The following is a 23,810-nucleotide window of genomic DNA, read 5'->3' as shown; positions in this document are numbered from 1 at the left end:
TCTTTGGCTATCAGGTTTTGGGCGTCCACCAGATGGATGCGTAGTACACCCTGTGGAAAAGGAGCACAGTCTTGACCACAAGGTAAAGACTACAGGAGGTCCACAGAGGGAGGTGGTCATGGCAGTAGGCTGGGATTCTAAAAATATAAAATCTAATTTATACAATTCATCCTTGATGTGTCAGCTTCTCTTTGACCTCACTGTTACCATGAGGCTGAAATTAACAGTTTTTAAAACCTTCTACCTATAGGTGAATGAGGGAACAAAATAACTTTTTTAACAAGAGGTTTGTTTTGGGATCATTTAGAATAAGTTAGAATATCAAATCTTTAAGGATGTTTCAGGGCTAACAGCAGTTTAGTCATGTCATGTTCAGCTTTAAACTAGTTTGGCAATTTATGATTCACTTTTAAAAACTCAGAGTGAACCTTAACTTTCTTTTTTTAATATATTATTTCTTTTACAGATGCAACATTTCTATTACTGGATCAGTAATAGGTCATATGTGTTTTTCTGGGCTCATTTACAGCCATAAATTTCTGGTCCTCTTGTACCCAGTGGTGCACTTGGGCATTTTGATTATGAGCCAAAGCTCAGCACAACAAATGGACGTCTCCAAATACACATTCAGGAAACCTTCTGGAACCTTCTTTCTGTTCTGTGGTGTAAACTTGGTCTTTGTCCATGTAACAAATTTTACCTCAGTTGCAAACTCCGGGTCAGGCGTTGTGTGCTCTGGTCGTGAAGGCTGAGGTTTGGCTAACCCACCGGGGCCCATGGGGTTTAGTTCAGATGTGATTCCACCTTCACCCAGTCCTGATCCAGAGGATGAGGGACGAGGAGAGGGAGTTGTGGGCACGGCATCATCATTTAGCCATAAAATCTAACAGAAGAAAAAGGGAGGCAGAAGTGAGAAGATATTAGAAGATACATCACTAAATAACATGGTTTCTGGCACAGGCAAAAACTAGCTGCGTCATTTCAGGATTAAGAGAAGGAAATAAGTTTGTTTCCGTGTGACTAATTTCTCTTTTTCCACCACATGATCTTATTAAAACAGAAAGACAGGGTCATGGAAGAGGAACAAACTCTTCAGCTGGGCTTCAAACCTCATTTCTAATTTATTCTTTCCAAAGGAGAATTCTGAGACCGACCCTCAGCACAGCTTTGATGTAGATGCGGCTGGCTAATCCAGAGTTTTCCAGCTGGAACCACTGGTCCATGGTGAGCTCCGGGGTCACCAGCAGACGAGCCAGAGGGATGGTCAGGTTGCCCAGAGACAAAGTGCGATCATCGTCTTTGACCTGGATGATGAAACATAGTGGTGGTACAAGGAAAATCAGTAGAGGGTCAATGGAAAATGCCATACGTTGAGTATAATCCAGAGGCTGAGCTAACAGGGGAACTAAAATGAATTAAATGAAACTTCAAAAAACATCATTAGTGCTGATCTAATGACCCACCTGGACTTCTATGTCCTGTTTTTGGGGATCCTGAATAAAGAAGGTAAAAGCCTCCTCCCACACTGGGCTGTTAGTCCCATAACACGTCTGTAGGAGAAGGGAGGATGGGGGGGGGGGGGGGGGAATTTTATACTTCTTTTCTGTTGGATCTGTTTCAGTACAAACATGTTTACTGTTTGTCATACCTTGCTTTCTTTGGTTGTATCCTGAATGGAAATCTGCACGACTGGGCTCGGATCCTTGTTGCCTTTTCTCAACTGCAACAGACAATCAGTCAACGTTATGTTGAAGTGCATCCATATACTGTATATAAATAGACTGAATTTAAATAATAAGACAAAACAATTGCTGTTATTTTACATTGAACAATAAACATTGACTTCTGGCCTATCCAATCACATCACTGCTGTTGCCTCGCTCTGTAACCACAGCCTAGGACAGAGCCTGTCCATTTTTTGTTTTCAATAGTCAAGTGGTCGACAGAGTTACAGCAGGTGAGTGGTTGTGTTCTCACAGGAAGTTCATATGCTTGGTCCAGATAGATGACTAGGACTGCAGCAGATGGAGGATCAGCCGTCTTACTGGTCAGGTTCTGGTTCTTCTGGATCACCTGAAAGAAAAAAAGAACAGTTGAAGGCAGAGAAAAATGTACGCCAAATGCTAGATTTAGATTTTCTTTGAATTTTTTTAAGATATAATTTTAATTTTATGCATAAAGTTTCACATTTTATTTGAGTGTTTGAGTTCTGCAGATGGCTGTGGTCAATAAATGTCTGAATAAAAAGCAGCAGCAGTTTTATATTACTTTAGTCAGAGTTAAGGTTATTTTTTAGTTTAGGAGAGCAGAATATTGTGACAGCCGAAACATGAGATTTTTTTAAAAATTATGTTCTATCCAACTACATCCATTGTGCAAAGGAGGAAATGTATTGGATTAGTATTGTTATTTGAGATAACAAACTCTAAACCAAAAAAATAAACTTTTACATTTTTTTCCTTGTCACTACCTTCCACATACTCTACAATTATTTGAAAATCAAAAACAGAATGTAACAATGTGATACAGTATATAACAGTATAATGTCATGAGTGGAGTCAGCTGCAGACTCACCTCACTGAGTCTGTCAGCAGAGGACAGCAGAGAGAGCCACTCCAGACGGAGGTGAACGCTGCCAGATGAGGCGTCCTTCAGATTAAACCACTGTTTACAAAAAAACAGGAGTCCAAGTTAAACACATTCTTTTCTCATGTGACTGAGTCCTTTGAACTGGGGTTTTCATGCGTGGACCGGTGGTCAGAGCAGACCACGAGGAATCACAGGGAGACGGAGAGTCATGTGCTAGATGATTAATACAGTCTGCCTCAGATATTTTCATTATTTAATGAATAGCGAGAAAAAAATGCTTACATCATCCACAACTCTGCTCTTCTTCACAATATCAAAATCCATCTTCACCCTAAAAGAGAGGCAGCATTAATGACGACACGACGACAACAGACGAGGCCATTAAGATTTGAACCTAAATATTGTCCTGGTGTTTTAACAGCAAAGATGAAAATGATATGAAAAGCACATGGAGACCAAATAAATGAGAATGAGTCGGCTACCTCCCCAGGAAGTCATCCTGGTCTGGGTCTTTGTCAAACACTTCCACTTCCAACTCCTGACCAGGTACTTCATGGACAATCACCTGACACACACAATACATACAACAAATATAGATACACACACACACAGCACAGGAACACCAGGCCATGCATGCAGAACACAATGACAAGAACTTTCTTTACTTTTGTGCCGAGTTGAATTTAAATTTCATAAACGGTCCACTTGTGAGGAGGAAAAGACAAATGTGTCCCCGAGAAAACAGTTTTTGAAAAGACCTGCTTATCTCAGATACAGCAGCTTCCTGTTAGCGGAGGAACAGATCAAAATCTTCACAAAACTGTTTATCTCTGAAGCACCACGGACATATTTACTGCCCGTGATACAGAGCGATCTCTGAGAAGCAAGGACACCAACACCGAGCACACGAAGTGGAGGGGAAGGGAAGTGCCTCGCTGGACTTTGTTTATGTTTACAGCTCGGACTTAACGGCGCGTTCGTCCTTTGTTTTCAGCCTCTCACCTCATACATCTCCCTCCACTGAGGGTTTAAGTTGCTGTCTACGTGGTGGGACGTGAAGACCTGGGTTCCCACACGCAAAACTGCGTATGGATCTGATTTCCCATCAATTAACCCTTTGATGACCGTGTCCTTGGCCGTCAGGTCCTCTGCCTCCAGCAGGTGGATGCGCACAACTCCCTGGCACATTGACACACACACACACACAAACACACACACAGGCAAAAACACAAAGTCATAAAACAATTAAAAAATGTTAGACGACTATTAGTCCTCCTTTTCATTTATTCAAATCACTATATACCCTTGGTAAAGGGCAGCGCAGCTGTGCAACACGAAGGTTGGCCACCAGGGGGATGGTGAGACGATTGGGCAGCACCAGGTGGGAGGCGATGGCATCCATTATCATGGTGTCTGACATGGCACTGCAAGTATCGGCAAGGATGATCTTTTGGTTAAAAACAGCAACTAAATTAAAACGGTCTATTATTCCCAATAGTAAACATTTTATTTATATTCATGAAAGTGAAAGAAGACAATTGTTTAACACTGTGTCTGGTGTTTTTAATGATAATTTAATAGAAATTACTTGGAAAAATAATTTTAGCAGTAATTTCAGAAGACCTCATTTGAATTCTAGGTGACCCTACGTGGGGCTGCGACCCCAAGGTTAAGAAACACTACATTAGACCTTCAGCAAATACTGAGATGCACAACATCATTGTGAAAATTTAGTTTTTAATCTTTAAATGTACTGTGGCCACACGGTGGTACCATGGTTGGTGGTATTCCTCTTGTCTTGCATCAAAAAAGCCCTGGTGGTAACTGATGGTGTGACTGCATGAAGTGGATTTCTCCTGTTTCTTCCCACAGAGCAAACTCATGTAAGATAGGGTTCATTATTAACACTCTAAATTCAGTGTAAGTGTCAAACTTATTTGTCTCTATATGCGGCCCTGGGTGTACTGCTGGAGGGGCCACGATGTACCCCCCGCCCCTTATTTTTCTCATGAACTCACTTCAGCCCAGGGATGTCCAGCAGGTTGGTCAGTCCAGTCCAGTTGATGTCCAGTTTCTACATGTGTGAAAAATACACAGTAAACAACATCCAGTGAGTCGTGGCTGTCAGGCGTCAGGCAGCGAATCAGTGAACAGAAACTCACAGGTCTGCGAATGAAGAACATAGTGATGGCTCCAACCAGAGGTAGGTCTCCAATCAGAGGCTCCAAGATCACACGCAGCTTCCCATGGAGCTGAAATAAGAACGTTGATGTCGGTTAAACATTTATTTATTAATAAATAACATAAAATATTGTGAAATAATGTTTCATACTTGGATGCCTTTCACTCCAGCTTTGCAGAAATACTTCTTGATTTCAACATTGACTTCAACATCGCCAGCATAGCTGTAAAAGAAGTACTATCTGTGAATCAATTGATATGTTTTATTGATGTCATGTTGTTAATATAAAAGCATAAGCATCGAAAAGGAAAAAAGGAATTCCTGGATAAAAATGTGATAAAATGTCTTAATATTAAACATGTGTTATTCACATTTAAAAAAGGTAAAGAAAAACAACTAACAACTGGTACTGAGGTTGGGTTAGACGTATCAGACTTAGGAAACAACAATACCACAGAGTACTGACGACTGTAATACTTTACCTCACGTGTAAATCCAACATGACCTGTCTCTTGTCCTGTTCAGTGTGAGCTTTTACCCCGAGGACCTTCACAGCCTGTGAACACAGAAGCTGCTTCAAACAAAGCAAACACGACTGGAGGAGGAAACTGCAGCCACTGATGACAGCAGCAGTCACACCTGTCCTGCATTTCCACACAAATGTAAACATCTGAGCAGACACAGCCATCCTCGTGATCTCAGCACAGTAACAGGGAACAAACGTGGTCTTAACATCAGACCCTGCTCTCACCTTGTCTCCGATGTTGACCTTAGTGAAGCTGAGGGTCTGCAGATGGACACTGGAGGCACGGATCGCTGGAGCAATGCTTCCCACCAGCAGCTTCTCCAGATATTGACCCACAAATGGCCAGGCCTGCTGCAGGATCTGGACCAAAACCACAGAAGATGAGTCAACATTTAGATTTTATTGTTTTAAAACTTTTTCAATGCCAGCCATGTTAGGTGTTCTTCCTGTCGGACGTTAAAGGCTGAGCAGTTTGAACAGACGTTTCTAGTGCAAATTTAAAAAACGTTTGTTTGTCTGGAGGTGTAATGATAACAGAGTTGAAGTTTTACAACACACATACATAGAGTTTTGCTTTTAAAACACAGTAATAAATAACACGGTGGACTTTAATACAGTAGTTCTCAAACTGTGGTACACGTACCAGTGGTGGTACGCTAGTGCTCTCTAGAGGTACATGGGGAAAATAGTGCTCTCTAGCGGTACATGGGGAAAATTCATATTTACGCATTTATAGAGAGTATAAAAAGTTTGAGAACCACTGCTCTAATACATTCCTGAACAACAAAAGGAATGCTAATGTGTTTATTAGTGCATCAGCATCATTACCAGAAAGTATTAGATTAGACTGGATTAGATTGAGTTTTATTAATCCAACACCAGGGACTTAATAACTAAAAAAATCATTTCAAAACAGCAGCTTTACCATTACTGTAATTAACAAGTTATTTTTAAGTAAAACATTAGGAGAAAATATGAAGCAGAAAGGCAGCTGAAGATGGATGATTTTTTTCACTTAACTCCAATAACTTAACTATTGCTGTTCGCAGCCTCACACTTGTGTTACCTTCAGCGTTGAAGTGAGGCATCCAGACCATCTTACCAGACCTCTGACCTCCACATGAACCAGTTGTGGGTCTGATGGAGTTTGTAAACCCCATCAGTGCAGAAGCCCGGTTTACATTATTCATCAACAAATACTAGCATCCAGCTCAGTGTGTTGGATTCCTGAGTGCAGCTTCTAGAAAGCTTTTACTTTTCACATTTATTACTCACTGCCATCACCAGCTCTTTTACACCGCAGGTTAAATGATCACATATATAATCCACAGTGAGAACAAATTAAGGCTGATGAAGACTGAAGCTGAGAGCGAGCATGTCAGGACGTCTGCAGGAGAAAAGGCCTGATTGAGGAATGGGTGCAGGAAGTGCTATCCTGCAATCCAGCCTCAGTTTTCATCATTCAGAATTGCACTTTATGTGATTAGTATTCACAGCCGCACTGACTCAATGCTAATGTGAAGTCACTGTTGCAGCAAAGAGACCTCTGTATGACATGATTTGCCCTCCCTGACTCTTAATTATACCAGCAGGTTGTCAGCAGCAACATGAGGCGGGTCATTCCTCTGACCACACCACTGTTCTGCATTTTTGTAGTAAATACCGTCAGTGTTGTCAAGAAAATGCAACTAAAACTGATTGAAAAAAGAATTGAGCCATGAGCTAATTAGAGCTGCCCAACAATAAAAAAATGAAATTGGATAAATCATATGGTAGTTATGGATTAATAATAATAAATCAGAATTAATCATGAACAACTGAGATAATTTAACATGACTAAACATAAAAATAACCATTTCACAATTTCAAACCTGTTGGTAATTTACCCACGGTAATTTGTAAAACAAAATTGTTTTTCTTGTAATGTGTGGAAATAACAATGTATCAACTTTGTATTAGAGCTGGGGTATCCAACCACTTAACTTAACCTTTGATTGTTACCGTAATTTAGAAGAAAACCATATAGATGAAGTGCATACATACCTTATTCAGCCACTCGACTTTTTCCACGTCAGGAAAGTTGACCTGTGGACCAGTCAAAGGGTCAGACATGCACTCAAATATGACAAGTGAGTGTAAAATTACATTCAACTATGAGAACTGCTTCTTCTGTGCATAAATAATACACTGGACAGCGGTAAGTTCTTAACAACTGTATACAAAAAAAAAAAACACACTACAAATTACAGTTCTAAAGTGAGAGTTGCTAGGTTACAAAACACCGACATCCTTAGTAACGATTACCACTGTGTACAGAATAACAGATTACAGATCAAGTTTAGCAATTTCAAAAGAAAACTTTGTTGCACAACTTCTGATCTATTTACATCCTCAGATGAGGAGATAACAAAGGCAGAGCAAATTGGTGCAAATAACCACATATTGCACATAAACTTGGAGCAGTTACCAAAAGATTCACTAATCTGCCACAGCATTAACTGACAGGTATTTTAAATGAATTCACTCATGGACTTAAAAACAAACCAAAACACAAGACATTTCCTACTTCTGAGAAACCTTGTTTAAATTAAGACTCAGCAATCAGTGTATTTGATTATTATTACTCAGCGTATTTAATGACACCATCGTGTGGAATGCTAATGGGGAAAAAAAGCTAAAATCAAGGATTAACGTTTGTTTGCAAACCATGAAAAAGACACAGGATGAACTGATTGATGTCACAGCACTAGAGATAAATATTCATACAAAAAGACCAGACATCAAGTCAGCAAAATGTGTATCTTGTTGGTTTACAGAAATAATGCTGACCGCTTCTGCCACCCTGTCGTCTCCCTCTGATTAATTAAATAAATGTGAGGTGCAGCCATACTGAAAAAGAAAAAGATTGATTCTGTAAAAAAAAAGAAGACACAGCCGCCCTCCCTTTCTCTCTCTCTCTCTGTCTGTGTGTGTCTGTCCCTGCTCTCCAGATATGGTGGTCGTCCCTCGGCTCTGCTCTGGAGAATGTTTATGAGTCATCAGATTCTGAGACCCAAAGAGACAGTGGGAAAAACGCAAATCAAGACACCACTACAGTAGGACAAACGGCCATGTCAGTGTAATAGTCCAGTGAACTGCTCTGGTCTTTTGTTTGGTCTCCATAGCATCACTATCAAACACTACCATTATCCTTCCCAGACGAACTACACCATATTCAACTGCAGCACTTTATCATCAAACCAGTGAAAATAAATAAATAAACACAGTTTGTTCCATTGGATGATTTAACGGATGAGAGTATTTGTGCTAGTTTTTTTATCGCTTATATAGATTATATATCTGTAATTAGATATTATTGTTGTTGCTGTTGTTATTAATCTTGTTTTTTTATATTCATATTTGGTCTCATTGTGGATCTGCAGTGGAACATAAGAAAATACTGTAAAACCAAACGGAGAATAGGGTGTCACGTGTAAAAGTACACAGAGAAAATATTGTGAGCTAATAGCCTGAATACATTTAAAATGTTTACCTAAAATTTAAAAAAACTACGTTACAAAGCCAAGTTAGCTTCAGGGACAATTTTACATGATAGTGCTAAAAGTGAACACCCATTTCAGTGTACTGCAGGTTCTCACCCAGGGTGGTAAATCCCGTTTGGACCTGAAGACCTTCTGGGTGGTGAACTCCTCGTTCTCGTGGAGGTACATTGCAGATCTGAGCCTGGACATCTTCTCCAGTCGGGTGTGGGTCCACCCCATGTAGATGACCAGACCGAGCAGGACCAGGGTGATGCTGAAGCCATAGTATCCTGCCAGGTAAACGGGCAGCAGAGCACCCAGGCATTTACCAAAGGACCAGAGCACACTGACGGCTCGTTGCCCGGGCATCTGCTCCGGAGAGGCCGAGGGTGCAGACACTGTCCCTGCGATCACTTCGGGCTCTGACATCTCAGGTTTCGTTTGATTTTACAGGATGAAGGTGGCCTTTCCCCCGCTCTGCTGCTGGGTGGACTCACTCTGAACCACGGCGTGTGACACAAACCATCGTCCACAATCTGCCACAGTTTAGTCGATTAACTCATGACCGCTCAGCTGTTCGCCGTGCAGCTTCCTCAACGTTTCGTGAGTAGCGTCTGTGGCTAAAGAAGGCGACCGGAGAGCGCAGGGTGGGGGGCGGGTCCGCTGTAGAAAATCCACCTTCTCGCCAGAATTCTGCAGACACCTTATACCTTGCGCACTTGTAGCGTCTTGCACTGACTATTGGCGCGTCACGGCATGTGCACACGCACTGAGGCGAAGTGTGGAAGTTCAGAGGGCACTATTCATTACATTGCCATGAATTATATCAACACCGTGAAAACGGTGCAGGGAAATTGCAGCAAAAGCTTGAGCAGGGTCTGCTGTGGTTAATCCGTCTGTAGGCGCAGGCGCCCAGCTCCACTGCAGCAGCAGATCTTAACAGACACCGTGAAGGCACCAGCACTGATAAAAGAGAGGAACGACATCTCCAACAGTGGCGGTACTAGTCTGTTTGAGATTCGGGGCGAAATATAATACTGTAATATGGAAATGAGTGAGAAAGGAAAAAAGATCAATAAAGAAAAAAATAGAGGATTCATATTGATTTAGGGATATATCAGTATTAAGACGATACTTCATTCAAGTACTGTACTTTTTTAGAGGTACATTGTGATATTTCTTTAAATCTTTTACAGGCTAACTTACACTTAAGAATTCATTTTTTAAATGGCTATAATTTATTATATAAATTTGGATATTTTTCAACAGTTTTAGCTTTATAACCTTTTAGGGAAACCAAGCTTCTGTATTGAGCAGTGTCAGCTGTGGTTTTTCCCCCCCAAAGAGACCATTGCAGCATCAGCATCAGTCACATGACAACCACAAAGTGTGTGTCTGCCTAATACTGAATACTGAAGTGTAGACTCTGTCGCTCCAGTGGTAATTTCACTACACTTAACAACAGTAACTATTCAGGCTTTGGGTCTGTTTGCTCAGAAAGTCTAATAATCCTTTATGTAAACACAGGTAGAAGCAGAACCGAAAGCCTGTCCAGCAGGCAGACTGGAACGATCATGTAAACACACTCTAGTTTCAGATGTAGCCTTCTGTCACAGTATAGTCAGGTGTATGGTTAACCACAGACACCAAGCAAATAAAGAAACCTTTAAATAAAAAAACGTAGCAAAACTCTCTGAGAGACTGAGATGCTAACGTAGCAAAACTCTCTGAGAGACTGAAGTTGATTACACTGATTAGGTTTAGCTTTTTTCTTCAGCTAATTCACTGTAAATTATATTAATAAATGAAAAAAATTAACAATTTAATTTCTGACTACATCCAGACCTTTTTAACTTCTAGTATTCGTTGATATTTTTTCCCAAAAGATGTATATAACTGAACCCACGAACACAGCAGTTTTGTCTCAAAGAAGCAGAAGTTATGACTCTATTTGATAAAAATGTAGCAATAATTCAGAAGAAGAGAATATTGTGTGAAGGTCATCTGGACCTTGTGTCAGTCAGATGTTAGTGTGGTTTTGTAAAAAAAAAAAAACCCCAGAGAGTTTAAAAGAAGTCACTGTCCACGCCAAAAACAACAACAGAAAAGCCAAGAAAAACAAACTGCTGAACTTCTGATCTAACTAGTGGGCAGAACTGAAACAACACGTGATATTAGCGGTTACTTTGACAAGTTGGTAGAAATTAGTACCAATTGAATATGGGGTTAATGTTGGAACGTTACGATCGAACTTAAGCGGTAAAATTACACCATCTACTGTGCAGTTTCATGTATGCAGCAGCCGACGACATGCTTCATCTGCAGCCATTTACTAAGAAATGTATTATCACAGGATTAGACCCTGAGCAGCACCTGACCATCACCTGTTGATGTGTCAGGTCAATACTGATAATGGACAGTCACATTTTCTTTTTAAATATCACCTAATAACAAAACAATCAACAATCAAAAGTACTATCAAGTAGCAATATACTGTTCATGTCAGTTTGAGTAACAGAAATAGTCATATTAGGTTAATGCTTACCTGTAAAACGTATCGTTTTAATTTCATCTTCACCAACTTCTCCAAGAAATTGCATGGCTTGCAGTCTTTTTTCCACTAATGGAAATAGAATTTTATTTACCAGGGTAAACAGTCATTCAAATAAAATAGTGCTGTCTTATACCAAAGGTGACAATGTGCCTTATATACCTAGATAATTTATGAAAAAAAATAATTTTGTGGTTGAAAAAAAGCAAACATTATCTAATAGTTATGGGTCCCCCCCCCCCCCCCCCCCCCGTGTTGGGCTAACCCTAGCAAACCTGAATTATGAGTGAGTCAAGTTGTATTTTTACTTTTTTAAACCAAAACCTTTAATCACAGTAAAAACAAACAAAATGACAAAAGTTAAGGAGCAAGAGTCCAGAATGTCCCAGAGAAGATCTAACGACCTGTTGGGTCTCAGAATTGGCTTGTGGGCCTCATCAGCTCCTGCTGCTGCACTGCACCATCAGGTTGATTCAGATTCCACTGGCTTCAGATTCACACTGGGGTTGATTTTGGTTCTCCAGCTGTGCTCCAATCACTGCTTCACAGTGAGGTCTGATGTCACAGCTGTGGCGGAGAGTTTACTTTGACCTCTGCCTCATCTTTCTTCTTTTGCGCTTCAGCCTTAAATTTAATCAAAAATAAAATAAATTACACATTGATGGACACGACACGTAAAAGCACAGATGAAGTTGAAAATTACTTAAGGCAATTACCCAGGAAGCTTAATGTAACACTTGACAGTACACAGGCAAGTATAAAAAGCATTTTTTAGCAACAAAGTCTAATTTTAATTTTTGCAAAATTACTACCAAAAGAAAAATCTAAACGAATCCCTCTCAGAAACAAGTATGCATACAAACACATTTTGAAAAACAAAAAATTAACTTAACCCACAACACAATTCTTGTGAAGTGGTAAATTTATATTCTCGATCAACAGCAGTTGATCTAATGTAAAATTTGAACACCAGTGGTGCTGTTGTCAATTGCATAACGGGGACACCTTTGTAGCTGGACAACAAAAATAACCTGTTTACAAAAATAATACGCAGTTTAGGGCAGGCCCACAACGTGCACAATCCGCCATCTTACCTGCGCATGCGCTTCTTCCTCCACTGTAAGGAATAGAACACAATGTTAAAATATATAGGTTGAACGACGGCAAATAATAAGAATAAGCTTATGAATGATGATTAAAAATCTAAAAGCCAAAGTAGAAGCAAAAGCTTCACAGGTGACAGAACGCATTTTCTTTAGCATTGATTGCCCCTACATGTTTACCGAACATTACTAAAAGATTACTGTTAAAGAAAACACGGTAACCACAAACCTTGGCTCTCATGTTGAACAAGGAAGTCTGAAAAGAAGAGTAAATTTGATGTTTAAAATGGATCGGGTTAAAAACAGGATGATTAAGTTGGATTCTGAATTTCACGCCAGCAACAAGAAATTACACTTACCAACGGCTACCAACCAAGTTCCTGAAGAACGTCATAACATCGCGACATCTTATTTATACAAAAGGTTACGTCACACCGTTTCAGACCGCGGGGAATTGTGGGAGCTTGGGTTTAATAAAACGTAACTCGACGTGCAATGCAATTCGCCGCTTAACAGCGGTTAAAGGTCAAATACTGTTTGACAAGACCACGAATTTCACGATATTACGAGTTATAGTCCCAGTCTTTACGAAAAAAGTGATAATATCCACATTACCAGTTAAAATTCACGACAGAACGATTTACTCTTCATATGAGTCCATGTTTTTAAGCATTCTTTTAATATTTTTCTCCAGCATAAAAATTGAAGTTCATTCCATTTGATAGTGTAGGATATTCAGTAACATTTGCTGCTGTTTTCCAGTGTAACATAATGCAAACTATTCACCCAACCTTTAGGGTAAAGACTAAGAACTGCATAACATTTTTATCCAGAGAAGGGAGAAGATGAAATAAGGGGATCAGAGGAACTGTTCAAGTTTAACTGTTTGGAGAAAAGTTGGCACAGCTGAGAGGAGTGTGTGATGAGCTGAGGATCGCAGTTATGTTAGACTTACAGTGGAGCTGACAGGCAGGAGAAAGAATGTGTGAAAGGAGATAGAAATGGTTGCTGCAACAGCGGAAGAGGCCAAAGTACATATACAGTATGCTTGCAATATTGCCATGTGTATCATGGTTATGGTGGTCAACTGTGACAAACATAACAGCACAATAATAATAAAAAAAGAGGCACACAAATGATGTCAGGTGGCTTTTTAATGTTTCCAAAAATAGTCTCTGAAAGTGGGACTTGTTTTACAAAAGTATCCATATATTCTAACAGGTATGGAATTCTTGTGTAAACAAAGACTGTCAGACTCAGTGGTGGCACCAGAAGACTGAATGCTGAACCCTTGGCAGAAGACAGACCATCCACAACTGAGGAAGATATTTTTCTTTACTTGTTATATTACCCAGGACATTAAATTCATTATCATTTTTAATTAAGAAATTAGCTGTTTTAAGTACAACAGATGCCTAGAAGTATACACCATAACTAGAAGGCTTAAGGATAAGCAGTACAAATGTGCTAGTTTTACTGGACTGAAAAGAAATGCTTAACCATGAATATAAATTGAGTGAATGTCACTGGATATGAGGGTTCAGGGTGAGTGTAACATTTCTGCCCATGACATGTTAAATCATTTCAAAAGGCTTCATGCCTGTGACCTCGAGAAAGTAATCTAAATGCTGACTCAGAGTGATGCATTCATAATCCTTAGCTGCTCTGTCAAACTCATTTAATCATTTAATCTACTTTCACTACAGTGTTTGCGGGGGGTGGGGTGAGGGAGGATTGGGGTTAGACTCAAGTTCGGTCTATTTGTATTAGGTTCCAATAAAGAAATGCCCTTGCACCAAATATCCTCTCCTCCAGCAGAACATTGTCTACAGTTGGGAGGAAATGCTGTCTCAAGGACAGTGAGATTTACGGGATTTTTTATTTGATGGAGTGACAGAATTTAAGAGCAGCTTCGTCCCAGACTGACATCAGTTAGATACAGAGGTATTCACAGCGGCTACACCAGCGAGTGCCTCAGACAGCTGGGACAGGAGGATTGGTGACGTCTGTTCTTTGGGTCATCAGAGGTCTGTCAGAACTTCCTGCAGAGAGAATCTACTCTGCAGTTTCAGTCTCCATTGCCTGTCCAGTTGCACTCTCGACAGTCTTCGAAGCCTTAAAAAAGAAAAAAGGTTTCGTTGGTCAGAGTCAAAATTCACACATTAACCAGGACAAGTAATTGGGAAAATTGATCAGTTTTCATTTTAATGCCTATGAACACATGTAGAGTGACATCCACTTGTTCTAACAAACAGTCAATTACCATGATATTTATAAGTTACACTGAAGCTTGAGCTCAAAAATGTTTATCTTGATTAATTTTGATAAATCCATATGATTACAAATTTTAATCGTTTGACAGCCCTATTTATTTATATGTATGGCAACACAGCACAAGCATACACACCTTCTTTTTCTTCTTCTTCTGTGCCTTGCGGCTGGTTGAACTCTGGAGCAAAGCCTATAGCAAAATCAAGGAAGTGTTAATATGAGCTATAGTCACTAATACACATTTAGTCATTCACTGTCAGCTCACAGTTTGTAAAAGCAGTTCTAGTAGCCTATATTATTTGATCCATAGGCAAAGAAAGCAACACTTATGACTACCCTACCTTCAGCTCTGGGTCCTCGACCTCCAGCTCAGACTTGTACAGTTCTGGCTCAAAGAGGCTGTTGGTGATTCGCAGAGGTCCATTGGCCATGAGCATCACAGTGAATTTGAACTGGGCCACAAATTCACCTGAACACACAAAGAGTTGCATTAGTACAGGTATCGCTGAGTTAAAGCTATGGCATAAAATAGTGTCAAACATTAGGCAAGCATTTAAGCATTCCCTAAATGGAGTGCGGTAAACGTTACCTGTAGGTCTACTTATAAGTGTTCTTTAAAAAAGTTGAAAAGCGTTTGAAAACGGAGAGAGTTATAACATCAAAGTTTTCATCGAATCTAAAGCTGCTGCATGACTGACTGCATTTCACATTGATTAACAAGAGTTTACTACATGTTCAATGTTTTACACCCTACCTCCTCAATACGGCACTCACCTTCTTTCTCATGCAGCACATTGAAAGGCTGCAGCAGCTCGTGTTTGGCACACTCCACTAAACCCAACCTGGCCTTGCCTTCATCTTCAAAAGCTCTGGGAAAGAGAAAAGAAAAAATGGGAAAACAGTTGTGGAGGCGAGGTAAGAAAGTGCATAAAAGGTAGTATGTTTAGTAGGTTTTTTTCTTGACAACATTGACCCCTGGTGCCTCAAGTAAAAATATATTGTAGTTCAGTTTATGTCAAGTGGCTACATAACCAATGCTGTTGTTTTCTCTGATGAACTCACTAAAATTTACAGGCCTCATATTTGAAGATAAATACTTGATTCTGGAACTACAGTAACGAGTTCTCCCACTGTCTCGTGGAGTAAAGTCACGTGTTAGTAATGGGTAGAGGCCTCTAATGTGATAACAGGTGGACAATTACACAAGGAGGAGACTGCATTCTGAATGTGTGTTCTGTGACCATGTGACATACAAGCTGGCACCTTCTGTCCTGTATTCTAATACACACTGTTGTCCCTACTGCTGCAAAGAACAACGGGTCTAACAAGTCTGATTGTACTAATGAGAACAGTGTTGAGGGAGAGAGATTGAGAAAGTTCTGGTTCAAATCCAGGCCCTGGGACAACTGTGGTGTGTTGAGCAAACACAAAATAGCCAAAACAAATTTGGCCTTCAAAATATGTAAATGAGCATAATTAATATGCATTACCTCAAAGTGAAAGGCATCGTATTGAAGCGTCTATCCACCTCACTGAGGAACGTTCGAGATGTCTTCATCTTCAGACCGTACACCTTGTTGGGGTCTCGTTTGTAAACGGTTGTTCTTTGACCTCCGTCTCTGGCCTAAAAACACAGACAATAACACTTTTTAATCAGTGGTGTACACTATTTAAATAATCCCATATGCAGGAATCGTTTTCCTCTGTCGAAATAAATAGCTTTTACAGTAATATTACCTTTCCTTCTCCAGAGCTAATGAGCACATCCACTGCGTAGACCTCATGCACCTCAAACTCAGCCTTCTCATGGTCCTTTCTGTGAACACAAGTTGATTCAATAGTTAAAAAAAAACATCACACTAACAAGGTCACTAACGGTTACCACAGACTAAAAGTAACAAGAGTCGTGACTGACTTCTGCTGGTCCGTTGGGTTTTGGATGATGGTCTTCTCTCCATCAATGACGTGCTGTTTGAGCTGATGGGACAGCATACCTGTAAATAGATCAATCATAGAGAGATGGATGAAAAATATGAGAAATTCTGATAAAGACATGGATAGCTATATAGAGGTATACAAGTCAGCCAAAGAGACATATATACATTTATACACACACACACAGTCAGCCAAAGAGACATATATACACTTATACACACACACATATATACACATTTGTGTATATATGTATATATACATATATATACGGGGGATGGTGAGGGTGCAGACATAAATACACCCGTTAATCCAGGTGCCTCAAATGACACACACCTTCAATAGGAGAGCACTTGAATGACTTTGCAATCTTGTTCCAGACGTCTGTGACTTGTGTGTTCTAAGACCAAAGACATGGTAGTGATTAATTGGTGAGCAGTGGATCACCGGTCACGTCTGTGGTAATGGTTTAACCCGTACCTGGTTTCCTGGCTTGACAAGGCGTATGGCGGCCTCAGCACAGAGGTGAGCCGCTTTAATGACGTCAGCCTTCCTTCCTGTTAGTGGGTTCTCCTAAAGGACCACAAGTCAATTGTGTTACTACCTGTGAATGCCCTAAGTAGTTAAAGGTTTAAATCACTTATTTCAGCAGTGATGATGATAATGATGATAAGGTACCTTGGTCACACCAACAACAAAGCTGTGAGCCACGTTTGAGATGAAGCCATCCACATGAACGCCCAGGTCACTGTACATGAACACAGAAGAAACGCATGAGTGCACTGCAAAGACCACACAAGTTGTTAGTTATCTGGATTTCAGCGGTGTGTAATGTGAGACGCTTACATCTTCACGAGGTCCCCATCCTTTAGAATGATGTCGGCATCACTCTTCAGAGGAGAGAAATGGCAAACACAGTTGTTAACTGATACACAGGTAGGAAAAGCGATACCTGTGAAAACAAAGAAAGGAAGTGAATGTGAGAATGCAGAGTCAGCAATAATGACAATAAATGGGGGAAAAAAACCACTGAGGACATACCTTTCTTCATCTCCTTCTCCTTCTTAAAGATTTTTCCAGTCTCTGTCATGATGAAGCTGTCGCCCTTTTCACACAGGCTGAGCACAGAGACTCCAGACTTAGCTGCCTCCACCACCACCTTCAGAGCCTCTGTGGGACACCAGAAAGAGAGGAGTCGTTATTTCGATGACAACACCTGAAACTTATTATACATTAACATACACATACAGTATATGTGTGTGTGTGTGTGTGTGTGTATATATATATATATATATATATTACAAATGTTTAATTTTAACCACGTAAAACTTTACAATTTGGCAATGACATTCTTTAGGTCATTACTGAGGGTGACATATCTAATGAGCTATGTAAATTCTTTGTGCAAAAACACCAAAAAGGCTTCACTCTGGTTTCAGGAGATGAACATGATCTACACCAAAGAGACTCTGGTTTCAGGAGATGAACATGATCATTTGAATCTTAGCAGATATTTGAGGAATAATGCAACCACTAGTTATTTAACAAAAGTAAGGACAGACACATATACAAACAATTTGCATTTGGTGCCTCGGTCATTCACTGCTGAGTCACACTCTGCACAAAACAATTTATGTATTATTAGCATTTCTGTGGATAAATAATAAACTGCTATCACAAAATTACACTGCATTGTATCAATGTCTTGCACAGTGTGGATTATTTATTTGACCACATCACATCTAAACTCCTGACTGTACCGTACCTACACTGAGTTGGCATCTTATCATCTCCATCTCTACAGTATAATTTGTGGCCATGTCTTGGTATATTTCTTACACATGTGTATTGTTTCATGCTTAAAGTAAATCTAGCATTCGTCCCAAAAAATGCGTGGAAAAAGGTAAAAAAAAGTAAACTCTATCACAATAAATGTTGTATGTAATAATATATTACTGTTTTCATGGAATAACAACACCAAAACATAGAAGAGTTTTAAAGAATGCATTACTGAAACAAAGTACAAAATTTCATAACTGCTGTAAAACAAATTTGTTAGTTTCCTGGTCATTGACTAACTTACCAATCTTTGCTGCCCAATGATGAACATAAGTGTCTCTGCACTATGCAAAACACAGCATTGACAGATGCTGCAAAGTCGGTGTACTGCTAAAGGACACAGCTGCATTACCATTTTTAAATTTGCTCTTATTTATTACCCATCTATACATTAGTGTATATGGTGAAAAATTTCAAAGCTAAAACACAACATCTACTAAACTGTGAATTAGCAATTAAGCTTTCTGAACTAGTTTAATCCCCTCATACACATAAAATGGCAATAAAATAAAATCTTGCAAAATACTTGGGATAAGTTAACCAGCTTCTGCTAATATTAGACGTAAATTTACATATGGCTTACGACTATTGCAATAAACAGGTGGTAGTAACCCGTATGTGTTTATTAAAACGTTTGATATGTAGATGTGAAAAGCCACATGTTTTCATTTCATTTTCCACTTGTCATTGTTATCTCTACCGTTAGCTGCTAGCAGCTAGCGAGGCAGCGTAGCCACACAGCCTGTTAGCTAAATGAGGGGCTAATGTGACAGCTACATCATATTAGACAGACACAACCTCAATAAACGAAATTAATTTTCAATAATTATTTAAAACAGCCCAGTAAAGATAGTTTGAAATCATGTCTTGCTATATGGCGTGCCATATGGCCGTCACTGCTCCCACTGCAGCGGCAGAGGCACATGGCACAGTCACCGCTGGCATTGACTAGCTCACACTGCTAAGCTAACACAAGATCAACCTCGCACTTCATTGACCTCCTAACATTACACTTACGATTGGCAATCTCAGCTCCCATCTTGTACTTGGTGACCACCAAGTCATCGGCGATGGTCTGCTCCTGTGAGTCGTCGTCGCCCGACATGTTGGCAGTGTGTCCGCGAACTGAGAATAACTTTTTTTCTCCCCCGGCGGGTAATGTGTCAGTCAGTTACAGACAGGGTGGACCACGCTTCTCTGCACCGGCCCGCCCGACTACTACCGGCAGCCTGCTTTCACCAAAGCCCGCCTGCTGCCAGAGAACTACGAACAAATCAAGATAGTTTATGGCCGTGAGTTTCCGCTTTCGCTCGCTTGACCGTTTGCACGGAATTCGTATGAATTATAGCAAATAAGTGATTGAATTGCCCGACTATTGTTTTTTTGTGTATATTTTTTATTGTTAATGTAATTTTCAGGTCAACCACAGGAGAAAGAAATACGCGAAGAAGTGGGTTTTAACGTAAATTGTCAGTCGTACGTCAACCGGAATTTTTTTTGTGACGTCTTCATAAGCCTTTTAAGTTTTGTCAAATAAGGGAATGAAAAGCGATATATTTATTATTTAATTAGTTTTTATCCAAATAGCCAAAAGTTTGGAAGCAAACAATTGGACCTGTATCAATAGCCAAAAGTTGCCTGTTTGGAAGCAAACAATTGGACCTGTATATGTTTTTGGACGTGCTTTCTCAACTGAACTTCCACTTTGATTTCTGAACTCAGGTGGATACTCTGGGTCTAAACTCTGTATTTTTATTGAATAAAAATATCTTGGAAATGATCCAAAATGTCAGCACAAATAAACTTTAGACACAAAAATGCTACCACTCAATGAAATCATTAGTTTTGTATCATGATCAGAGATGTGGAAAAAATGTAAATATAAAGAAACCAATTTCCATGGACCATACATTCAGTTTTGATCATTTTATTGATAATCCAACATTAAATATTTTACTTTTTCCTCAAAATAAGACAGTGAAAAAAATGACAACACACAACAATGAAAATATACAGCAGAAAATGTTGGAATTAGGGAAGGTGTATTTGTAGACTGTACAGAAAGAGTAAAGAAAAGCAGTGCTGTTTATTTACTGCAATACAAAAATAAAATCAAAATTACATTGTACATAATGTTTCATTAATCTTTAATTTCTTAAAACTTGAAAAATGTTGGCAGTATCTTGAATTTTAAGAAATAAAAATGTTGGCAGTACCTTGAATTTTAAGAAAAAGTAGAAAAGTCTATACAGGTCATAAACAAGAAGTAAAGTAACGAAGTGAAGTGTGTTTCCCTGTTCCTGTCCATCAGGTACGTACAGCATCTGTGTTGAGGAACACTCTGCTGTGCCAGTAGTCTGGGTTATCAAATGATGTGTTGGCCCCCGGTTCACCAATTCCAGCGCACACCTTGATGTAGCCCCTGATCCCTGCACATCTGCCTCCACCCACCTCCTCACAAACAGCCAGTGCCTTCACGGGGAAGTTCTGATACTCTGGCTGTTCCCACCCACTGGGCACCACTCCACATCTGGCCATCTCCTCATACTCTTCTACCATCTCCGGTGCAGCTGTGAAGACAGCTGGTGTGGGCTTGATGATGTCGCTCAGAGCCTCCATAGGACTGGGTTGTTTATCAGTGTTGTGTTGACATCTCCCCTCGTCCTCTGATTTCATTACCTCAACTGTTTGCTCTGCGTCTTGTTCCTCTGCTCCCCCTTTTTCAGATGTTTGACTCCCGCATCTCTCCTCTACTGAACTCTCCTCAGTGCAGTCACAGCTCCTGATATCCATGTATTCATATCTGCCCACCTCTTGGACTGTCTCTGTATCATGTTCTTCACACTGATCAGGTTGATGAGTTTTCTCTTGCTCTGCCACATTTTTCTCACACACCTCATCATTGCTGCCTTTTGCCGTGGAGACTGAAGATACTTCTACATCCATTGTGTTCTCAACAGGAAGTGAAACCATAAAGGTTGGGGAGGGCAATGGTGAGTTGTTCCTGAAAAGAACCTCAGAAGGGGCAGTGACTGTGGATGAGACAGTGCTGGCTGAGCCAGGAAGAGACTCTCTTCTCATGATTTCGTAATCTTGGGAAGGATTTTTTACTATGAGGGACAGATTAGTCTTTAGTCTCGATTTCCTTCTGCCAGAATGACAGACTCTAGATGCTGAGGGTCATGAAAAAGGCACAAAAGAGAGAGAAAGGGAACTTTGATCAAACATTGTTATTTTCATGTCATATTCCTTTAAATAATGAAAAAAAATAGACAGAGTTTTCTTCCTGGTAAAAGACGTGATTTCTGCTCACTGTCAGCATATCTTGAACATGTTGCAAGAGTAAATATATACTAAATTTTACAACAACAAGTTATATTGTTATCAAATGGTTACCCTCGCAAAAGAATAACTATTTTTACTTAGTAACAATATATCACCATGCCAGCAAAACTATGTGTCTGCTTTCAGGTTACCTCTCTCTGTCATGTCCGGGGATGCAGGCAGGACATAACCATTGTTGTCCACCTCCTCGTCCTCCTCTGCCCTCCACACCTTGTATGATGACGGACTTGATGCTGTAGAAAGTTTTCTGTGTCTGTGGACAGATCTGCAGGGGTGACTCCTCTCTGAACCAAGCCTGTCCCTGTGGAGACCTCCATTCTGCAGGACATCCTCATGCACCTCTGCCTCTCTGCCGATCCCTTTAAACCCAGACCTCTCTGGTAGGGTTCGCACTGAACTCAATCGCGACCTCTGAAACCATAGCTGAGGCACACAAGCAAAGATTCACAGCAAGGCAATAAAAAATATTCTTTTAAAAATAATCTAAGTTTATATTCTCAGCTATGGGACTTGATCCATATTTAATATGGTCATTGGGTTTCATAATTCCTGATTATACGTAGTAAAGTTTTTTGAAGTTATAGTCAAGTACACCTTAATTGATTTATCAATTATGTGGTACAAGTACAAGCCAACATGTGTTTTAGTGAAGATGTGTATGCACCAGCATGTGTGTAAATTGTACCTGGCGGATGCTGTCCATAGGGCTGGGAGTCATAGGCAGATATCCAATTGGTCCAGTCTGAGATGTGTTGCCCTTTAGTTTATAAAGGAAAAAGTTTAAAAAAGATTTGACTGGTGTAGTTAATTAAAGCTAATAGTAAATGAATTACCCTGTAAGAATTAATACGAGAACGTGACAGACTCCAAGATGGAGAATGTTGAAGAGGAGGTGTTGTCAAGCCATCCTCCAATCCAGCTTCATCTTGGTCTTCTAAATCTGCCTCCAGAAGTCCACGCTCTGAGTTTCTTCTATGACTTTCTTCCGAGGCTACTTCTTCTTCCTGCTGCAGAAAGATACGATTTAACCTGTTAGAGCCAACAATCAAAGCTGTTGAAGAACAAAGGCTAAATTAAAGATGTAAAGAAGAGACTGGTATGGATTGTTTTTACAGACCTTGTGTTACTACAGAGAATCAAAGAATAAGTAATTTCTCATTAAAATGTTTTGTTTTTACGGACCTTGTGTTACTACAGAGAATCAAAGCAGTAATTTTCTTGCTATAAGGCAAGATCACTAACCATTATCCCACTGTGTGACCTAGCCTTTGAATACACTGTCTCACCTTGATGACAAGGTATCTAGGAGGGTCTCTTGCCATACGTGTAAAGTCACTGGCCAGCTCCTTGAAGGTCGGTCTGATGTTCTCATCAATCATCCAACCTGAAGAGAAGAAGTGGTGTTATCCATGTACAGGTTGATGTTTTATGCATATACTTGTGTTGTGCTTTGAAACAAAACAAAACAGACAACTGACATTTAACCATGACCATGTAGACATCTATGGTACAGATGTGTGGCTGTGACAGACGTTCGCCCTTCTCCAGCAGACTGGGCACTTCCTGTGGCTGCACAGAGGCGTATGGCTCTGCTCCAAACGACATCATTTCCCACACAGTCACTCCTGTCCAGGACGACACAGGGGTGAAGATAAAATTCTACCTGCCAACACTCTGAGATGAAATCTTTCAAGCCACTCAGTGCCACCTACCATAACTCCAAACGTCACTTTGATGAGTGTATCTTCGAAACAAGATACTCTCAAGTGCCATCCATTTTATAGGAGTCTGCATTAGGAGACAAGTGTTAGAGACTGATTTCATTAGTGAGTGAGACAGTCAAACACACATAAATAGGTCAGAGCCACCTTGGTGTCAGTGTAGACGTATTTCTTGTCATCAGGATAAAGTAGATCAGCGACACCGTAGTCAGAGATCTGGACCTGGTAGT

The 23,810-nt window shown here is 40.1% G+C and overlaps 3 protein-coding genes across 3 annotated transcripts in view; all 3 read right to left on the bottom strand.

The window, feature by feature from the left end:
• LOC103385093 (extended synaptotagmin-1-like) overlaps positions 1–12,932 on the bottom strand; it is a 17,488-nt gene extending 4,556 nt beyond the window's left edge. Inside the window, 23 exon segments of the mRNA XM_025059282.1 lie at positions 1–2; positions 4–50; positions 701–883; positions 1,155–1,304; positions 1,464–1,550; positions 1,649–1,720; positions 1,978–2,073; positions 2,575–2,664; positions 2,872–2,920; positions 3,072–3,154; positions 3,592–3,768; positions 3,893–4,013; positions 4,608–4,663; positions 4,752–4,841; positions 4,922–4,994; positions 5,254–5,327; positions 5,523–5,657; positions 7,341–7,382; positions 8,936–9,826; positions 11,364–11,993; positions 12,464–12,486; positions 12,702–12,728; positions 12,832–12,932. The exon segment at positions 1–2 is cut by the window's left edge and continues 122 nt beyond it. Of these exon segments, the coding sequence (XP_024915050.1) occupies positions 1–2; positions 4–50; positions 701–883; positions 1,155–1,304; positions 1,464–1,550; positions 1,649–1,720; positions 1,978–2,073; positions 2,575–2,664; positions 2,872–2,920; positions 3,072–3,154; positions 3,592–3,768; positions 3,893–4,013; positions 4,608–4,663; positions 4,752–4,841; positions 4,922–4,994; positions 5,254–5,327; positions 5,523–5,657; positions 7,341–7,382; positions 8,936–9,247 (1,939 nt within the window). The 5' untranslated portion in view covers positions 9,248–9,826; positions 11,364–11,993; positions 12,464–12,486; positions 12,702–12,728; positions 12,832–12,932.
• A 676-nt stretch (positions 12,933–13,608) lies between these two features.
• LOC103385095 (proliferation-associated protein 2G4-like) lies at positions 13,609–19,916 on the bottom strand. The gene is made up of 13 exons (XM_008318875.3): positions 19,532–19,916; positions 17,717–17,845; positions 17,522–17,627; positions 17,354–17,423; positions 17,156–17,248; positions 17,012–17,075; positions 16,659–16,737; positions 16,481–16,559; positions 16,234–16,367; positions 15,518–15,612; positions 15,085–15,212; positions 14,880–14,933; positions 13,609–14,587 (listed from the first exon to the last, which is right to left on the bottom strand). Exons 1-13 carry the CDS (start codon positions 19,617–19,619, stop codon positions 14,528–14,530), a joined length of 1,179 nt encoding a protein of 392 aa, XP_008317097.1. The 5' UTR covers positions 19,620–19,916; the 3' UTR covers positions 13,609–14,527.
• An 802-nt stretch (positions 19,917–20,718) lies between these two features.
• The window catches only part of LOC103385096 (receptor tyrosine-protein kinase erbB-3-like), a 15,636-nt gene continuing 12,544 nt past the window's right edge, over positions 20,719–23,810 (bottom strand). The window contains 8 exon segments of the mRNA XM_008318876.3: positions 20,719–21,687; positions 21,991–22,282; positions 22,545–22,616; positions 22,693–22,866; positions 23,146–23,243; positions 23,338–23,484; positions 23,572–23,647; positions 23,728–23,810. The exon segment at positions 23,728–23,810 is cut by the window's right edge and continues 42 nt beyond it. Coding sequence (XP_008317098.1) covers positions 20,822–21,687; positions 21,991–22,282; positions 22,545–22,616; positions 22,693–22,866; positions 23,146–23,243; positions 23,338–23,484; positions 23,572–23,647; positions 23,728–23,810 — 1,808 coding nt within the window. The 3' untranslated portion in view covers positions 20,719–20,821.

The sequence above is a fragment of the Cynoglossus semilaevis genome, chromosome 10, assembly GCF_000523025.1.
Source record: "Cynoglossus semilaevis isolate Cse_v1.0 chromosome 10, Cse_v1.0, whole genome shotgun sequence".
NCBI lineage: Eukaryota > Metazoa > Chordata > Actinopteri > Pleuronectiformes > Cynoglossidae > Cynoglossus > Cynoglossus semilaevis.
This window is presented reverse-complemented; position numbering and strand designations above follow the sequence as displayed.